The 21,747-nt window shown below is 36.8% G+C and overlaps 1 protein-coding gene across 5 annotated transcripts in view; it reads right to left on the reverse strand.

Annotated features, from left to right (window-relative positions):
- Positions 1–21,747, reverse strand: part of PTPRM (protein tyrosine phosphatase receptor type M) — a 462,170-nt gene that overhangs the window by 207,816 nt on the left and 232,607 nt on the right. For all 5 annotated transcript variants that reach the window (XM_082753666.1, XM_082753665.1, XM_082753667.1 and 2 more), the window contains exons 8-10: positions 10,849–11,157; positions 7,498–7,607; positions 2,869–3,070 (exon numbers count right to left, since the gene is read on the reverse strand). In XM_082753666.1, the coding sequence (XP_082609792.1) occupies positions 2,869–3,070; positions 7,498–7,607; positions 10,849–11,157 (621 nt within the window). The remainder of the gene's footprint in view (positions 1–2,868; positions 3,071–7,497; positions 7,608–10,848; positions 11,158–21,747) is intronic.

Genomic DNA, 21,747 nt, shown 5'->3' on the forward strand with positions numbered 1-21,747 from the left:
TATTCCCATCCTTTGCACCTCCCCACTATTACCTGCACCTACTTGAAAGATGTATATAAACTTCTCTTGCCTTTATCCTTATTTCCCTATACATCTACGTAAGGATTGCATGAATGTTTTTGTCCACAGCTCTTCAGTCTGCTGTGAAACCACTAACATCGTCATTGTTTTTCATTGATATTCATCAGCCTAGGCTATGAGCTGTGGTTGTATGAGTCCCACCTTTGACTCTTGGCTACTTCTTCCCTCCACGGATACTTGGGCAACATCTATTCTTTTCCTTTTTTCTGTCTAGGTTAGTATTCTTCCTCTTCCACATTGTGCACAAATGAAGAAGGGGCTTATTAATAGAGAAAGAAGGAGATATTCTTCCTGTTTGCATTTTTTTTGCAACTGCTCACCCTGGTCTTCAGCAGCAGAAATGTCAGACCCGGTAAAAGGTAAAGATTTTAGAGGCTATGTATCTGTGGTGGGCCACACTGAGTTGATGCACGCACAGGCAAGACTCTTTAAGCTCAGAGAGCCTGAATCTATTTAGTGAGGATGGCATCTCAAGCTGCTCAGCTCTGTCAAGTTTCCACAGTTTGTGTGCAAATTGTAACATTTATAGTTTGCTCAAATCTGGAAAGATTTTCAGAGTGATGGCTCAGATTAATGTCTGTCTTCTCGCTAAATATTCAAACCCCTGTTTGAAAACACTTCAGTAATGTGTTGGTCACAATAACTTTTCAGTATGTCAGCCATGTTCCTGAAATGGATGAAATTCTTCTGGGTGAGAAAAGCAGCATAAAAAAAATTCAGCCTGTCTTTTCATGAAGTTATATGCAACAGAAAACAGTGTCTTCCAATACAGTGCCCATCAATTTTGATAGAAGGCATGGCTACTAGCTCTGCTTTTAGTAATGCTTATTTACATAGAGATCATTTCATCCATCAATGCCAATCACACAACTGTAGAATGAAACATGGCAACTATTTACAGTACAGAATAGTACTACTCATCAACTTAAGACAGGAAATTAAGACTAGGAAAATGCAGTCTAGAGCCAGACAAATTAAAATGACTCAAGTTGCAATGACTCAATTTAGAAATTGGTCAGAATGTACTGTTGCCTCCTCATATGTTCTAAAAAGGTTCTGTGAAACTTTTTATCCATAAATGTTCAGCATTTTCATTTCACATCTCTTCAAAACGGAGAACAGAGGCCACATCCAGAGCCTCAAAGCCTCATAGGTGAGACAATGACAATACAGGCCTATAGCACTGCAAAAAGGACACCATACTCAACAGCTAAAATTTCAGTTGTGATTTTTCAAGGATACTAAGAAATGCATGTATTCTGCTTCTATTTAAAATTCATCAAGAGACTGGCCTTAACTACCCAAGGACAAGTCTTAAGCATCCCTGTTAGCACAGTAACTAACATGAAGTAATGAGAGAGTGGGGTGCAGGCAAAACAGCTTGCAGAACCTCACCAGATGGTTGCTTGGAGGTTTGTCTCATTTCAAGCATGTCCATTCACACTAATGAGTTTCAGTTGGGGACAAACCAAATTTAGAAAAGAACGACAATTTAAACCACAGCACTGCTCCCAAATGCCCAGACTCTCCTCTATCCTCATCACACTCCCCCTGTCCTCATTCTAATAAGGCCTGATTCTGCCATCCTAACTCATATCAAGTCTTCTTATGTCAGAATTTACTTTCTGACAGAAAATGGTTTTGCTCAGTGTGAGAAAAGTGATGGAGAATGAGCCCCATCTTTACTAACCAGTGTTTATGCACTCTTCTAAGAATAATTTTCTAATTTGAAAACTATCACCTGCTATCTTTTCTTTTTTTCTCTACAGTCTACAGTCAATAATTCCCACCTGACATTAACTGTCCTTTCCTATAATAAAAAGTAATTGCCCCGATTAACAGTTATTTTTAATTCCAATGAGGACAGAAAACGACTGATTGGGAAAAGTATACAGAAAGAGAGTAAAAAGAAAGAAGATTTTGTATCCAAATGCTTTCCCTTATCCTTTCTGAAAAGCAAATTTGACCACAAATAGATCAGGCAATTTTCTTTAAACATTACCAAAGAGCCATAGTTCAACTGTCAGTTTAATTCCCAAGAAGACTGTAGAGAAGTTAAGAGGAAAGGGATTTCAACTGTAACTTTGCAAAACATTTTGTCATCAATTACATAAGCATTTTAGAGTATGTAATGGTATTGCAACCCATCAGCTAGAGAAATAAAGTGTTCCTCTGCCTCTGGGAGGGCTTTAAAATATTGTTCATGGATCTGCAGAAGTGACAGAGTCATGCTGCTCGTGTCTGAAAACCACTACTCCTGATGTTCTTGTCTAATACAGTTTCATATCCACTTCAGTCCACACGCCTGCTAGGACGTATGCTGGCTGGCAGTCAGCTGCACTTTCTAAGAGAGCGTTAGCCATACAGTATTTCTGTTCTACTCTCAATTGTTCATGGCTCATTAAAGAGATTTTCCAGCACTGTTACTGTGCTAATTTAGAATCGTGTCAAGGCTGAATAAGCTCTGAATGGAACCCTCATCCTCATGTCCCCAAAAAACCCTACGCTAAACGTTGCAATAGGAACTGGCACTGACTGTAGGCACATAATTCATAGGGTATCTTGGGTGGTAAGTTACAGCTGTGAATAGGAATTTCAAAGTACTAGCAGATATTTAAGCACTTGGAAGTTTTTCAGGTGTGTTACTTTTGCATCTTCAAGGATAAACACTTATTTTACTGTTTTTTCAATTTGCTGCTTGTAAAATCCTGAAGAAGAAATAAGCAATGAAAGAATTACCCGTGTCATTATATTGTAAGCAAACAATAATACTCTTTAAACAAATACCTGATATTTTTGTGGTGAATTGATTTGTGATTGGAGGTCCAAAACCTTTAGCTGTGCTGGCTCTGATGGTAAAAGAGTAGGTAGTGCCAGGATACAGTCCAAAAAAGAGGTAGTGTGTTTCATTTCCTAGCTTTGAGACTCGTCCACTTTGATTGGATAGATCTATTTCTGGGTCAAAGGAACTGACTGCTTTGTAGGTGATCTGCAAAAGAATAAGAAAGTTATAAACTGTCTTGAGCAGATGGACAAAGATTGCATCTTTATCCAGTAAACCCTTCTGATGTATGCGCTGTCAGACATTTTATGATAAGCTATCTTACTCTCTTATACTCTTCAAATCCTGAATCCCATGAAGGAACACGGAAACTCAGCCGTAACTGGTACGAGTTATTACTTTTATAGATACAGAGACTTAGAGGCAGCTAGATTACAACTCTAAAGGATGGGTTCAGGCTTACATTAATTCCTTCAAGATGCTGGCTTTAACAATGTCATTTTTTGAATTCATCTTACTGTTGGTTTTGATCAGCAACAACAACAAAACCAAAAACCAAAAACCAGTAGAAACGCATAAACAAATAACAAAAGGGGTGGCCTCCGGTTCTAGCTGACTTGACTGTAATTGCACTTTGCTCTAAATAAGATTATCCTTAGAAGATGATAAGGGTAGCTTAAGGCAAAATTTTCAGGAAGTGGGTAGAGCTTATATTTTAGTCTAAAGCTTAGATATTGTAATTGCTAATTTGGAAATTTTCAGGTCATTATCTTGTACCTAGGTCAGATTCTCCTTTGGAGGAAATGGGAGATAAAATGTTAATATATGCAAAATGTATACTGTATCCTCGGTTCCTTCTTTGATTCAAACAGTATTTTTAGTTTTCATTAGAAATGTTAATATAAGTTCACAGCAAAACTTGATCCAGATTTTTATATTAATTACTAATTTCCATGCACTGTAATGAGAACTTAGAAATAAAAAATCCATTAAAAAATTAAAAATGATTCATCCCTCCTTTTTACTTATAAAGTTTCATTTGCATGTGAATATGTATAAATTCAACATCATTATTATTTAAAGTGATAATTGACATTCTTTTTGCTATATACTATATCATTCTAATTAAGAAGATACACAAAACAAAACTTAGAAGCATGCAAGTGTTGGCATTATACACCTTTAACAGCTGCAGTTTCCTAAAAACTCTGACAATGAAAATTGGTTCCTAAATGAGACACTAAATATAACAACAATGAAGTACTGAAAATAAGTAATAAAGCCCTTTGATGCCATCTGGATAAACTCTGACATTTTTTTGCTTGACATAGGCAGATCTTCTGCAATTCTTCATCCATAAACTGAACTGAAATTATGTTGAAAAACACTCAACCAACCCTCCCAATTCTAAGAAAAAATAGATGAAACTACCAAATAAATTAATTTTTATCAAAATGAAATTAATTTGCCCAATTTGCCTCTTCCCTCCTGCCCACCCCCCAAATACACATTTCCTAATAGAATCCCCTTTTCTGATGGTAAAAGTTGTTCTGTCTGCTTGAGGGAGAGTGGGCCATATAGCTTTTGAAGATATTAAAAGGCTGGTTAGACAACTACATGGCAGCCACGTTTTGTATAAACTTGATCCTGTTTTGGAGCAGATATGTGAACTAAATGAACTCTTGCAGCTCCATTTAACTCTGTGTTCTATGTTTTGATAATTCTTAACTGGATTTTTTATTATCTCATGTGAGATTTATTTAAAGTGAAACCTGGATGTCAGAGGCTTAGCTTACAGAATCACAGAATCATCTAGGTTGGAAGAGACCTCCAAGATCACCGAGTCCAACCTCTGACCTAACGCTAGCAAGTCCTCCACTAAATCATATCACTGAGCTCTACATCTAAACGTCTTTTAGATTCTTACCTTAGATTCTTATACATTTTTGTACAGTGCTTAATTACTAGATAGCTAAGTGGCTGGTGTCCCCTAGAGAAATATGTTCTCCCAGGGGCTATGCAGAACAAAAGAAGTGTTTTGCCTGGTTAAAATGAACTTGCACTGTTTCTTTATTTTACTCCTACTTATAAGACTATTCCTACCTTTATTTTATTTTATTTTTTGAAAAAAGTAACAAAAACGTAATTTCTTAATGCTACCATTGCTAATGCCAGTTCAGCACTGCAGTGATGAAAAATGGGAAGAAGAATAATTTTCTCACTATTTTTGAGTATATAATGTTGACTATTTTTATCAAATTTGGATTCAATCTTGCACAAAAATCCCTTTATTCCTACAACTGTGTACTTTTATTGGTGATAAAGGCTTTATGTTATTTCTCCATCTAAAACCTTTTTTTTTTTTCCATATAAATATTGGTAAAATTGGTAATTGGAATTGCTCTTGATTTTACAATAGCAATAAGTACTTTAATGCTTGATACTTTAAAAGTTTTTCCCCACCAGATATACTTCAGGCACTAAAAACATATGCCTGGGCGCAGAAAACAGATTAAGTAATGAGATTTTTAATACCACAGAAAGTTAGGTTCTTAAGAAATGCTAGACAGAAAGGTGTGATTGAGCCTCCTCTGTGGGAAATAAGACACCTCTTTTGAAATAAAGTGTCTGCTGCTGCAGTCCTAGGGCTGACCCTTTAAAAAATGTCCACCAGCTGAAGAGGTTGCCTGGGAAAGGGCAGCCTTGCTCCTAGGTTGGACTCAGGCTTACATACTTGCAGTTCTGTCACACCCAGTGAGCTACACTTTTTACATCAAAACTGCTGATGTGCTCACAACGAGGGCTCAGATGACTATTTGCTTAAGCTCTGGCTTGCTGTAAGGCATAGGCAGGAGCTAGACACCCTCCTTGTCAAGCCAGGGCGATATGGAGCTGTGCTGGATGCATTACCTTGACAGCTCCAAGATCAGCCAAAGAGGGGCCTACTGAGATTTAAATGGATAGTCTACACTAACTGATAAAACACAGCTACCTAAACCTCATCCAACTTGTCTGGATCTCGCCTTGTGAGCCAGTTCAGTTACCTAAAATATACCTGAAGTATACTTTCATATTTCACCTGGAGTATACACTTCCAATAGGTAAAATGCCCTTGTGATTCATTGTGTGTATTTGTTGGCTTTGAGGCAGCTTGCCAGCCATATTTATGAAAACTTTGTGGTACACTCTAAGCTTTTAAGCAAAAGATGAGGGAGAAAAAGTATTGACGAACAAGTCTTCAGTGACTAGGGATCTGCTCATGTTCAGCCACCTGACTGGACTGAGCTGGCATCTTCAGAACATGAAACAGCTTGGTTGCATCAGACTGTTAGTATCTGTCACTTAAAAATTAATGAAGCCAGGTTTATGCTTTAAATGATTGCTTTGCTTCCTTCACCTCTTCATTGAGAAGTGCTAGATAAATATCAAAAGGAGATATCAGTATTATATTTTATTATTATTTTATTTTATTTTGTTTTATTTTATTTTATATTTTTCAATATTCTCTTCACCGTTGGAATGATACATTCTTTTGATATTCAAGGACTTGCTGTCCTGAATACCTTAGAAAGTGTGGCCAAGGTATTTTTTCCCACTTTAATATCCCTGTGCAACTCCCATTACGGCTGATGAAGTTATACACACATATTTAAGAATGAGCTGCATGTATACACTGCATATACTTTTCAGCACTGCAACGACATGCACACGTTTATAAGCAGAAAGATGATTTGACACTGTGTTTCTATGTACGTTAAGGCTAACATCAATAAAAACATTAATATATTAACTAAAACACCCTGATCCTTCAAAACAGGCAACTGTTGAACTAGCTGGAAAGTAGTTAGCCTTATCAAAAATCAATCCATACTTTTTTATAACATTTTATATTCTTACAATAAAACAGTTTTCAAAACAGTATCAATAGGTTAGCATTCAATTTAACTTTTCTCTTACACCATACCTTATTTAGGTGTTGTTCTGTTTTTGTTTTTGTTTTTGTTTTAAACAAAGCATTCCAATACCAATTTTGTAGTAAGGTCAGGTAAGAGGCTTAACAGTTATTACTGTCTGACAGCTTAATCTGTGCAGTCTTTTGTCAATTTTTCTAAAAGGTATTCAGGCAGAGGTTCCATACAAGGAAAAGCAACGATTTTTAGACATCTAACAACATGTAATTTTGTTGAATTTGCATTAAAAAATGCTGTATTTAAAAAAAAAAAATTATTTATGCCTGCTTGTTGCTATTACAATAGGCTTCCTGTGATGAGTCTCACCTAAATGTGATGTTGACTGTCACCACTGTTATGTCTCCTCTTTTTTTAAAACAACCAGTAAGATCTGCCTTTCAGTGTTTTAAATATTTGTTCCACACTATTAGACAGAATGCTGTATCATATCATTCTAAATTTAGCAGTTTTCTTAAAGCTGATAACCCAGAACCTTTTTGGGACTTTCAGTAATTCACACCTAGATTACACATCTGATTTTATTACTTTGTAAGTGCTACTACATTCAAAAAGACTATTTACAGAAATTAGGAAAAATATATCTTTTTAAATTTATTATTAATTATGCACTTCTAAAAACCAATACAATACATGAAAGTGAAAATATGACAAAATGCTTGATACCTCATACAAAGTAATCACACCATATGTTTGTGCTGGCTCTCTCCACTGAAGAAAAATCTTCTCCTCGAAGGTACTCCCTTGAATGGATTCAAGTGGTACAGCACTTGGGACTAATGTATAAAAAAAAAGGAAAAAATGCTATTTTGAGAAACATTTCAGAGGAAGACACAATGTAGTATTTGTGATGTCAAGGCATAAAAGCAGTACATCCATCATGTCTCAATCCACTGTTGAGGTACAGTTCATATTCCATGGAATTTGTTAAACAGATCTCATATATATATTTATATATACACACACACACATATATACATATACATACTTATGTATATGTTTTATATATATATAAAGGTTTTATATATATATATAAACATATATATATATATATAAGGTTTTATATATATATAAAACCTCCTCTTCTCCATCTCTCTAAATTAAACATCTCAACTGCATACAACTGAACTCACTATTATTATTATTCCCCCAAGACTGAAGCAAAGACCAGGGTAGCTTAGCAATGAGGATGATTTCTTTTACAAGATAGTGCCATTAAGGAAACTTTGTCACCTTCAGTATAAAAAGGAACTAGTAAGGCTTGTGTTTTTCCAGTAAAACAATACTGATGAAAGAAAAGGACGATCAACTTTTTATAAGGAATTAGGTAATGTCTCAAGGATAAATTCTTGTAAGTAAAATCTACTTGTAATACCCACTTACCAATAGTGTTACTGTTCTATACTGGAAGATATTAAACAGTCATGTCTGAAAATGGACAAACATTGAAGTAACAAGGTATTATTTTCTTACTGAACTAGAATGGCTAGATTGGGAAGGCAAGTCACATTTTGCAATGGTGATGCTCATTGACTGTAGGCCTGATGCCCTACAACAGGGTGAACATACAGTAATGGTGATGCAGCCAAACTGAAAACCTGACATTATTTATCTTTCTTAAAGATTCTTAATTTATGAGAATGAACTCTGAACAGTTAGGGACATTAGAAGTAAAAAGAAAATCTTGAAGAATGCACATAGGACTGTTACAAAGCATAAGGCATTAATGGGTTAGCACTTACATCAAGTGCATGTGAAAATCTAGTTGGAAACTAGTTGCTGCAACAGCTGTTATAATTTCTCAGACCCCTTTATGAGATTTACCCATATAGCTAAAGAATAGGAAGACCTATAAGCAAGACACTTGGCGACTCCTTCCTGTTACTAGGCCTGGTAGAGCACAGTTCTCCTCCTATTCCTCTATGCTGCTTGTCTGGGAGTTGAAATGGTTTGAGACTTCAAAAGCACATCTCTGTATCGCTCTGCGGAGTCCCTTATAGGAAATCCTCTGCCTAGGGAAAGTTCCAAGGACACAGCGATAGCTTCTGAATTTGCTTACCAGTTCTAACTGGGTCAGTAGAACCATGCCTTTAGAGCAACCTTAAGTCTACGCAGTAAGCCTTGCTTCCATGTAGGAGAGAACCAGCAAACTCATTTGGAAGCATAGGGTTAAGTGCAAATTAAAGGAATTTAATATAGTGTGAATAAGTTAGAAGAATAGCAAAACACTGTCATAACTTCCTAAAATTATCTGAATGCCATAAACTCTAAGCAGTAGTGCCATGAAGGAGGTCAAATAGTGGAAGAGGTTGCCTAGATGCAGGATATTCATCCCTGGAGATACTCAAAACACAACTGGATATGGCCCTTGCAACCTACATGATCATGTGATTTGAAAAATTATAATGATCTTATGGTCACATCCTGTTGTTGCGCTACACTCAGATTTATGTGCCGTACTAAAAATGTACAGTATGCAACAAAGCTGGTAGTTTTTTAGTACTTGCAAAAATATCACAGTAACGGAATCATAGGTTTTCAGGCTTAGTATTTCAAAACTGTTTTATATTATGGAAAGAATATTAAAATACTGTCCCAGGTATTCATATATATGAATATGTTCCATATACATATATGGAACTTGGAATACTGTAAAGTTCCAGAGGGCCAGGAATCAGTAAATACTACATAAAATTTTAAAGAAAATACATAAATGGTACAGATATCAGTAAGATCTTTAACTTTGTCATTCTACAAATGAACTGAGTCAAAACTAGAGGATGACAGAAAAATTAATTCCAATTAAACAATTTTTATGTTAGCTATGCTTGGTCAAATCTGTTGCATTAGCAACTATACATTCATAAATTGTATAATTTATTCCCTCATATATTTTGATTAGAAATTAGTAATACACAAAACATTACAGCATATATTAAATGATTTAATAGGTTTAAATGACAGTCTTCAAGTATTTATTAGAAGGGGAACTCATCACTGCTTAAGATTTTTTTCTAGAAATCTTTCCAGAATGTTTTCAGTAAGTCTATCATTGATCTGGAAGAAAATACAAAGCCACCCCTGTTCAGACTGTAGATGATAAAAATGGGAGGAGAAAGGATCCATAAAAGGATCTGCTATATAAAGCAGTCCCAGACATTTGATAAGGTTTTTTCAAACAGTAGAGAATTGAAGGTGCATAAAAGCATGGTCAAAAAGCCTAAGGCACATTTCTAACGGGCACCAAGGGGCTATACATTAGTGCCAAGTGGCCAAGTGTTCTGAAAAGGTGGTACTGATTCCTGACACATGACCAATTCAACAAGGAATTTTGGTGTTGCAGCTAACAATGCTGCAGTAAATTGCCTGTGTGGATAGACACAATAATATCACATAGGATTCAGAAGTATACTATCATCTTTCATGCAGCATTACTGAGATACACTAGTCAATTCTGCTGTGCGCATTTCAGAAAAAAAAGAGAGACTGACAATTTACGTTATTTCTGAAAAGAAAAAGAGACCTGAAAACCTCATTTTAGCTTCAAATTACAAGAGGAGACAGAGTATCTACATACTTGAATGTATGCATACAAAAGACATTGTCTGGATAAGCAACTAACAGCATCCAGTGGATGGACACCCAAAGCTAGAGAAATTGAAACTGCAACTCAGGAACAAGTATTTAATGTTGAGCATATCACTCAGGAGAAAATCTTACACGAGGATACTGTGACCATCACCTGAAGTTTTTTCAAACTGAAACTGGAACTTTTAAGAGGCAGACCACAGTTCAGCAGAGCTTATAAGTTTGCTGAAGAAATGATTAAATTATATATATTATAGTTTATGTAAAAGATAATTATAATACTTGATACTTAACGGTCCCTTTACTGCCCTAAAAGTGCTGAAGTTGGTGAATTTTTTTTTACAGATGGTGAAAGCAGAACACACAGAAAAACATGCTGAATGTCACTTAGGATACATGTACAATGTATACGTAAATACAGAAACTCACCATCTTCATCAGTTTGTACTACAAGTTCTTGGCTTTCTTTTCGTCCTTCGGGATTCATTAGTACTAATTTGATGCTGACATTTGTGTACGGTGATAGATTAGTAATTGTGTGCTGCGGATGTGAGCTTTCTGTATCCCAGCTTACTTCTTCTCTCACTTGCTCTTGTCCTCCAGCCTGGTAACGGTAGTGGACTGTGAGGTTGTATCGATGGCAACGTGTGACGTTATATCCAAAGGGTTCCCAGCAAATGGTGATTTGCCTAGATTTGATCTCCACAACTTCTAGTTTCCGTGGCCCACGCATCGGATCTGAAAAATTACCAACATAACTCTGGTATGATTATTGATGCATATTATAACAGTAAGAGCAATAAGAAGTTATACAGTTCTATAAATATGACGTGTAAGTAGAAACAGAAATTCAGCACTTTATCTCTCGCAGTGAAAATGACAATAAAAGTATAAGTCTAATGAAAAATCAGAAAAAAAAACACTGAGGAAAGGAGAGAAAGTGTCTGTGGTGAAAAATTAAGAGCAAACAAAGAACCAGAAACTTTTTATACTTTTTAAATTCATACTGTAGTTTAAATGATGCTTACTTTTTTTTTTTATTATTTTATTTTATTTTATTTTTACCTATCTGTTGCTTGCAAAAAAAAGTGCAATTTTGTTTACAAATTAATGTGTAAAAACTTTTAGAGCAAAACCCTTCATTTTGCTCAGAGCAAAAGAAGTGTCTAAAAATAAAAAGGTAATTTTAGGGAAAACTTGCAAATATATGCTGATTTTCTCCCAGGACTGCTTATACAAAGAAAAGTGTTAGCTGGTTCTTCAGCTATTTCTTACTCATTTGTTTTTAAGCTAGACTGAATGCAATTACTCAATCTCAATTTGGTCAGGACATTAAGTTAATATTCCAATTCCTTTAAAATGGTCCACAGGGTTCTGCTCCCATAAATATTAGTCGTTACTAGCTTCTTTATTTTAGTTTTAACAACATTTAAAGCAGTGTAAATACCCCAGTTCATTGTAGTGGTTTAATAGAGAATTGAAATAAAGAAGACATGGCAGAAGACATGTCAGCTAATACCTTACTGCACCTGAACTTTCCTGGAGATCTCCTAGCAAGCACACAGCCACAAATCACATCTAACAAAATCATATCCAGGAACTTACAGCTGTCTATAAACAAGATTTTTTTTCAATAATTTAATTATCCAAAGATTGCTGAGGAAGTTGTTAAAGTTTCTCCATTCCTACTGGTTTCAGCAACTGAGTTACAAAATTGACCCCAAATTTCCACCACATTACAGCACAACCACTGAGTTGGCATACACCTCAGATTTTCAAAACACTGTTATTAGTAGAGCTATTATAGATATTTAGCAATAATGCTTTTTTTTTTTTTTTTTTTTTTTAATATTGGAGCCCTCAACAAGATTAAAGACAACGTCTCGTTTTATCCACTGCTTCACTAGTTAAACGCTTAGAAGACTTTTAATGAGCTAGAAGCCTCTTATACGTAAACAAATTAATATGCATCTTCCCTCTTTTATGTTTATTAATCAACATGTCTTCACTTGGAATGTTCTAAACAATTTATACAGGATTTCATCTTTTTCCTTTTAATAAAATCCCTGCATGCTTAAAATATTTGTTCAAAGATGTTATTCATCTTAGCTCCTTGAAGAAAAGGTGTTAAGAAATTGCTTGTTCTCTATATATCTACAAAGCAGGGTATTTTTCCCTTTCAAATCCTCTGTGTTTTGTTTTTTTTTTTTTTATATTAATTGCCACTACCCAAATGTGTTGATCACCAGTGTAGAATATTTCCCAGTTGGTGACAAAATGGCAAAGTAAAACAAATTCAGTAATAGATCTAATCCTAGTCTCCTTTCTGGTGACAATACTGGTAAAAATTTCCTCAAAAAGGATGAATTGGTACAGAGCCATTTATCTGCTTCCAAACTCAGACACCCCAGCAAAGAAACCTGATGTTCGGGATATTTTCTATTGCTACAACAGTTAAGACTAAGGAAGACTTGAAGACTGGCAAACCCTGAGAGTTTCCTATATTTCTTAAGCATTTAGTTCTGTGTAATTGAGACATAAATCTCATGAAAAAGGAATGTTACTTTTCTGGATTCACACCAGCTTTGCTTTATTCAGGTGAGACTACGAATAGCAAAGGGCATCTGATTGGTATTGTGGAACTGTCTTGCTAGCTGGATGGGCTAAATAGGACCAGAAAATCAACAAAATTAAGGTGACCCTGACACACAACATTAAGCAGTTGAACAAAGATCATAGCTGCAAGAATGTGGATCAGCCAGCCTGTTTAGTTTCACAGTAGGCACATCAGAAAATTCACAGGAGAGCTGAGAAATCTTTTTTATTAGAGAGATAAAACTAATTCATAGCATTTTAAAGTTGAAATCAAGTGGCTTTTCCAAAAAAAAGAAAAAAAAGAAAAAAACCTATCCAAGATTTCTGCCCAGGAGGAAGATATTCTTATGTCCCGTTATCTCAGTAAAAAGTACAAGTTAGCCCTCTAGTTAAATCTTGAAGCCATTGCTATGAGAATGACATATACTTTCTTCCTTCAATAAAAGAGACAAGGGAATAAGAGATTGGACTGGAAAAGCTGGAAACTGTACAGTTTTCGTTGATATTCACAGGATAAAGCTTATCAGACACGCCAAATACTCCGCGTGCTTTGGTTCCTGACTTCATTCTGTAATCTGGAATATCAGATAGCTTCACGGTTTGTGTCTGTTCCTCTCACCATTCATTCAGAGGTGATGCAACTGAGAGGGCATCCCTCTGTGGGACAAGCATGGTGTGAACCTGTCAATGCCAGCACTTAGATGGAAAGGAGAAAGGGAGAGGCAGGAAAAAAAGGACTGGGACAGAGCACAGAAAATATTTAAGGAAAAATAAAGCAAGATCTCATATGCACCAGGTGGGATAACTGCTGGATTACATCAGATTCCCACTGAGAAAGTGAGGGTGAATATTCCAAAGAGGTCTGCCCCTGAAGCAGCCCCTGAAGATACCGGGCTGCAATCCCAAGTATTCACCCACTTGGTTTCTTTGACCCCATTTTTAAAGTCTCAGAAAGGACCTGGTTAGTCCAATAGACTATGCTTTATTATTTCTTTTAATCAAATAAGCCCACATTTCTGAATTACCGCTACTTCATTTGTGTCATTTTATTTTTGTTTCCAGTGCTGCGCTTACTTGACTTATCAGACCTGCCTGCATTACAGACCTGAGGATATCAACCCTGACCTGACTATGTAGTTGAGTTCTCAGATCTGTATTCTCCAAGTACACAATGCTTTTTGGTTACAATCAGCTCAGTCGTACCGTAAGGAGGAACAAGATGAAGGGAAAAATGTTTACTTTCAACCAGAAAAAGAGGCTAAGTTAATAACAGATTTTTTGGATTAAAAACATGGCTAAAGACAGCCATGAAAAATACCAATCTCTGTAACAGAAGATGGGACGAGGGAGCCCACCTGCAGAGGGGTTATACAGCCAGACCTCTCCCCTCACTTTGCCTATCTCTAGATGAGCAGATGCTCTGTTTTTCTTCAGCATTCCAGCTATTTTCTTCTGCCTCACTGCTGCAAATCATGAGGCAAATTGGGGAAATAAGGCCTACCAGTTCATAAAAGATGAGGCTGTCCTCCCAGAGGAGAGCACTGCCTGTCATGCCTGAAGCCTCGCCAGGTACTTCTTACTAAATCCCCTGACGGTGCCTGCAGCCTTTTTCGTGCTGCTCTCCTTCTGCCAGCTTCAGCAGGTAGCAGGCAGTGAAGTCTGACAGTTGCAGCTCTGACCTGAGGGACCTGCAAGCCCAGTTCTAGCCCCTGGCACTTTAGCATCCCATTTAATCGGTGATCTTGGCTCCTTCTCTGCTCCGCTCTGTTTTCCTCAGAATATGGAGCAGAGACTGACAGATAGGATCAATTTCCATTGCAGCTTCAATTCACAGCTCATTTCTCTGGAACTTCACACTTTACCTCTTACTACAAGTACGATGCTTTTTCAGAAACTCAATTTCGGAATCACAGAGAGACATTTAGGTGTATTTTTAGCATCCTGCCATTGATCATCAAAAGTTGGGGTTAGAATAAAAACGCAGAGTGGGAGTTTTGTCTTCTCACCACAGACTTTCACCGCAGACCCGGTGAAAGGAGTCGAAGCAGGAGTGGGGTGGGTGGGGGGTTTCTGCCGCTCCATGGTACCCCAGCAGCAGCAGAGATCTGACATGTGTTGGGTACCATTCAGAAGATGAACCACTGTGTTAAGATGGCTCCATCTGAACCACGTTCAGATGACCACCTGAACAACAGGAATGAAAACTTTACTTCTTGTCCAGGCAAATTATTAATGCGGCTTAGCTCTGTAATAACTCTCACAATTTAAATTCCAGACTGGTCTCTATTATCCTTTCACAGAAGTAAAGAATGAACAAAATCAGAAAATACAAACATTTACGATGAAAACAGAATCATCTGAGATATAAGACGTTATCTATCACAGCGCTTTCAAGCAAGATTTAAATTGTGGTAATTGAATGTACGGATATGACATCCAGGATCTCCGGGCTTTGTCACAGATTTCCTTAACATCTTTTCACATCAATTCCTTCTGAGATAAATGGGAGTTCACAGTAGACTAGTATCAATGTCGCATATAATTTCTTTAATGTGAAGCAAAGAGCTTGCATACTGCAGTGATGGAGGCCATAAGCACGCTTTAGACTTGATTCTGCCTGCTGACTCAGGACTACCTCTGATTCAGCAGACAATTTGAGACAATTGCTTTGTTCCAAACAAGAATACTTATGCTTTAATTCAAACACATGCTCTAAGAGTTCACCAGCACTGGTAAAAGTGATCAAGCTGTCAGAGCATTTTACTGAATCAGAAGTACCTTCCAGAGAAAAACAAGAGGAAAGCTGAGGAGGAGACAGAAAGTTCACTTCTCCCTGCAGAGAAACTAAGACTTTAAACACTTGAACATTTTTTAACAATGGAGATCACAACTCTTGCTTTATATGTATTTATGCACAATGTATTTCATCCATGTTTCTTCTTACTTGGTGTAACTCCACCCACAGACCTTATAAAGTTTGACTTCTCTGCTAATGCTACAGCATTCCAACTAAGTAGATATGATGCTGCTCCTTAGTAGTCTCAGTGTTACGTTATGTCTCAGGGGCATAGACCACAAGGTAATGAAATATCTTTTCATCTATTGAGACCTGTGTTATGACTCAGATGCTATCAAAGTTAACAACATTTGCCTATTTGAAAAAAAAAAAAAAAACCTTGAGATTTGTGTATCTATAGTCAACAGCAAACAAGGAATTAGGTAAAATGTTTTAACTGCTTGGATTATTTGATTATATCCAATCTGTGTAAGGCTGCAAAGCGTGTGGGGTTGTTTACAAACTTGGTTGGACAGTTTTGTGAAAGATCACATTCAGCTGCGATGGACTGATTTCTATTGTCACGATTATTTTTTCTACAAGTTCTTCAACAACAGACTGAAATTCAAAAAGCCTCGTCTTGCTCAAAATACCGTGATTGATGAAATCTGGTAACAGGTCAGGTTTTTTTAGCTTCCAATATACCAAAAACTGCAGAGTGCAGAGAGGAAAGAATCAGTGGGCAAGATTTCAGGTGGTGTAATTTCACAGATTTTAATATATGTATAGATATATATTTACACAAAAACATGAGCAAAGTCAAAATCCTAATATGATGTTGCTGATGTTATCGTCCTGCTGAGTCCAGTTATTTTAAATTGCAAGACTGTGCTACCAGTATGCACAAAGCTACTGAGGATCCAGAAACAAACCTCCAAGAAGGGCACGTTTGTGGTTGATCATTTTACTTATCCAAGAACATGACATTTGTGCCAGCAAGCAACAAATATTAAAAGAAGCAAAGAATAAATGCAAATTTGTACAAATATTTGAAATGTGAGTTTCATCTGACAATCTCTACTTCCTTTCATGGAGCAGTCATGGAAATTAATGGCAGCAGTTACTAAGATTACTCAGGTAAAGGAAATGACTGCACAAGATACCCAGAGTCTCCTGGAAAGATTTCAAGTTACAGTATTTAAGATTCCTACCAATCTTTCACTGTTACTTGCTAATAGCATTTCCAAAAGAGCATGCCCCTCCTTCTGCAAAAATACATGACTCCCACGGAAAAGCAGCTCTTCCATCGGTCTTCTTAAAGTACTCCCTGACATTTTAAAAACTGTTGGGATGCAAGCCCTGCAGAGCTTCAGAGCTAATGAGCGAAAGAGCTATGAGACTGCAAAACCGAACTGATAGTCACCTGCAATCCAAAGGAGGGAATAAACACTTACACACATATATGAGAGTAATGGTTGCATACTGAACTACCCCTGTTTTTCTCTGAGCCACTTCTGGAAGCAATGTCTTCTTTTTAATATCATCCTATGGTGAATTTCTTCCACAGTCTAAATGCCACTGAAGGAAGACAAGCCCAACAGCAGATGTCCCATATAGTTACCAGGAAGACGTTCAACTTGAGCAGTGGCCTGTGGGGATCCCTTCTGCACCCTTCCAAGCTATTCCAGACAATATCCCTGAGAGACAGAATAAGCTTCCTGCATACATTTTCCCCAGCACCTTTATGATCTTGATCAGCATCCACAGGGTCCCAATGGTGAGGAAGTGTCAACAGGACAAGACTATAATAAAAAACACATCTCAGGACAACCCCATCCCAGAGAGCTTTCTGTCTCAGGTGTAAACCAGTTCCTAGGATCTGGGAGAACGCAGGAGCTGGACTCTAACACAGTTCTTCAGTGTGGATGGAGCAAGATGTGAGAACTGCTTCCACTAATGCTTTTTATTTTACATATAAAAATATCCTTTAGAACTATTGTGTAGTTAAACCTTACACATTTGTATGATATGGAAATGTTACTTCCCCTATTTTATATACAAATAAACTGAAGTTCAAAGTAAATGAATTGTCTGCTGCAGGTTACGAGGTGCCAACAAAAGCAGTGGAATCCTAATTCTCAGTCCCATTTCTAACCCACTAAAACATAGTACTACTCAATTCTTCTGTGCTTTGTGGCCAGAACTCGTTAGTTCCAAAATGTGGGAGCTCAGAAAATGCTAAAATACATACTCATAGCTGACAGCAGTAAAATGAGCAGGCAGGCTTCTTAAAATGAGCCAACTTGAATTCTCACCCATTTCTCCTCAAATTAAAATGTGAGATACAGTAGAGGTCTCCATTTTTCAGGAAGGATCAGAAGTACTAATATCAGCTCATCACCAGAAGAATTCTTTTTGTGATATTTCTAGCTGAAACAAGCTAAAAATATACAAATACTTGGCACAGAACCAAGATGTTTAGCTAATTTCGGAAGATTCATTGAAAGCACATTCTGATAAGCACCCAAGACATCAGCTCACCATTTACAAAAATCAATATAGCTGTTGCTTAAAACCAGATGAAGCATTGGATTTAAGCTTTTAGTAATGTATTATCACAAGAGCTGGATACAGAAACACAGATGAGTGCTATAATTCTGCGTGAGAATGTTTCCTTAACATTTTCAGCTCTTATTCTCCAGTTCATGACTATATATATCCCTTGAGGCATAAGTCTTGAGATTGAAATTCACAGTTGCAAAATACCTGTCTAATCATCAATAACGCACGTTTAAAGTGATTAGTATTTTTTTAAGTATCAGTTTCTATACATGAGAGAGCTGATACAAACTTTTCACTGCACAGTAAATTTTAAATCTGAACCAAAGCAAATTGAACCTTATATTTCTTTATGTTGTTGTCATTTTATAGGTACACTCTAGGTAGTGACTCATTTAAATTCTAATATATTTAAATAAGGAATAAAAGAAAAACATCATTCGATACATTTTTGTCAAATTACCTACATTATATGATTACTCCTTCACAATCAAAATCAGATTTTAACTATGAATGATACAAACAAGATTACATTCTGAATCTGCAACAGAGATTTTAGTTGCTTGTTTAAAATGACATACCTAGCTATTCAGTAATCACTTTATAATAACCCCTTTCATTTCTAAATCTACTTAGCCATCAGCCGGTAGTGAGGAAAAAGCTGGCAGCAGTTCTTACAACTACACATTAGTTTTACATTTCATGACAAGCTAATTCTAGAGAGTTCGAAAGACAGACAAGCATGTGTTCTTAAGGTTTTCTTTCTTTTGCATGAAGAAAGCATACATCTAGCCGAGAAATGAAAAATAAAGGAGTGCAGACATATACTTTTCACTTCACACGTATGGCAATGACAATGTATCCCAACCTCACCCCAGGAACCACCATGAGCATGTGAATCAACAAGAAACAAAAAGCTGATAAATACCTCTCTGAACAAATTAAGAAGAATGACTACAGTAAAATGGCAAAGGAAGAGTAGATAGTAGATACTGACCTCTCTGGTAGATACTACCTGTGGTAGATACACCTTTGGTAGGTACCTAGATCAAAATAATCTTTGAGAAGTAATAAAGGCAAATGACCCGTGTTGTGTAAATTGTCCCTCCTGATTGAATCCATCACAGTCTTTTTTTTCTGAGTTGATCACATGGCTGTTTCACATCGTCATTATTGTCCCCAACTATCTCAAGTCCATCTTACGCTGACGAAGAAGACGTCATTATTACCTGATCTGAGATGCAGGTCCATACCCTCACCATTTGGCCAGATACATACCTCTATATCTGTGGCACCCTTCAGAATAGGGCACAGGTAGAAGACTTCTAGACCAGTTTATACAGCCTACAGCCCAGATGCTGCTCACATTTGAGAAGCCACGGGCAACACAGAGGAAGTTGAAGGCCTGAGGAGCTGCTCCTGTGGCCACCTGACATACCTCCTTCACAGAGTTACCCAGCAACAGCGTTGTCTTCTCTGAATGTGAAACCATCTGGTGATGAAGGGTCAATAAAGAAACTTTCAGATACACTAAGAGACGGTGCAGGTGGCTGGCTCATCATTAAGGAAGACATTTATGCATCATTAAGCACATTCATGAGAACAACAGACATAATTTGACCACGCACGATGAACAAACACGCCGTAGAAAAGGGAAATGGCATTAACATAACATGCATTCCTCCACTCTGGTCAAAAAAGGGAACCTAGGAGAATAGCATGAACATTTGGAAGTTCCGGTGTGGGGGAAAAATCTTTCTTCTAGCCTGTTTTCCTGGATATGCCTAGAGTAGATCTGTACCATTGTAGTAGGGCAATCTGTTCTCTTTATACAGTAACACATGTATTTTTGCACAGTGAGTGCCCTAATCAGCTAGTGATTGTGACTAATAGTAATGGTAATGCATGCCCTGATTGCTCAGTTGTGCCACACATTGCAATGTTTGAACTCATTGCATTTTATGGTACAGCTTCCTGAGTTGCCCCAGAAGTCAGATGGAGAAAAGATAAACCTTTGTGTAAATTAGTGAAGGTTTTAGCTGCTCAATACCTGCCATGAAAGTAGAATCCTGGAGACTGCTCGATTATGTTGTGCAAAAGAATAAATGGGCAACGCTGTTTCATAGATCAGTCAGAATAAGATGTAGCAGTGTGTTCTGGTTATCACTGTGGCCTATTGCTACTGACAAATCACGTTAATTCAGAGCCATTACGTACAGTGGTGGTAGCTAAATTGAGGATTTAGGACAAGCCTCTATTGAACCCAGATGACAGGATTCCACAGTCATATAAATCTATGTAGAAGAGAAAATGCCACCAATCAATGCTACTCGTCTATAAAGAATATTTACCATTCTTTCTAATCTGACATGTGCAATCAACCTTAACCAAGTGATGCAGAGCAAGATCAGTTTTGACAAATAACTCTCAAATGCATAAACCTGATAAATGAATGAGATTCTTTGTATCAACTGGCAAAATAAAGTTTGAACTTACATACGTGTCAAAATGGAACAGGATATTCTGTCTTCCTACTGCGTAATTAGGTGCTGGTTACTATTAACACATGGGTACAGTATCAAGTGAGAGGTAAGTACTGTAAACGCATGAAGATCAGCAATTAAATTTGTGACAAGACCCTTTTCTCAAAAGAACCTCACGTGTAATTTTGAGTCAGTCTGGATACAACATTTAACGTTCCTCAGGTTAAGCCAATTCTCAGGACTTTTCCAGGAGCTTCCCACAAGCCTGAGGAGTCAGTAGTTACTAAGTAAAGGAAGGTGGTTTTTCCCTCACTGATCTAAAATGCCATCTTTGTCTTTGTACACTGCCAATAATTAGTAACTTGAACTCTTCTTCATGTCTCAAGATAGCTCAGATCTGAGAATAGTACCTTATTCAGACTTTCTCAAAAGAAGCAAAGTACAAATTTCTGTGTTATGAGGATAACTCATCAAGTCTGGGATGTTTTAATTAAGAACGGTGTAAGCACTGACATCAGTTATATAGGTATGATTATTTTTGTTTTTCTTATGTATCAGGCCACCTAGTATGAAAAGAATTTCTAATTCATTATCTTTTTTGTTCAATAACTATGCATATTGCCTTTATATATTAAAGTATTTGAAAAGTACCTACAGTAAGAGTTGACTGCTATTGACTATTTTTGACTTTGTTGGGTCAAACATTCATTTTTTTATTTTTATTTTTTACCTGCTATATCACACTATCTAGAAAAATATTTGAAGGACTCCCCCAAATTGCTCCCTCTCTAATGCCCTCCTGGCAGATTTCTTTGAATCTTCCTGAGATGGTTGAAGATGTTATTCACCGTCAGTGTAAGTCCTATTTCTCTGTTATACCAACCCCCATAAAAAGCAAACAAGCAAACATGTTTG

This window comes from Aythya marila (assembly GCF_965140915.1).
Source record: "Aythya marila genome assembly, chromosome: 2".
NCBI lineage: Eukaryota > Metazoa > Chordata > Aves > Anseriformes > Anatidae > Aythya > Aythya marila.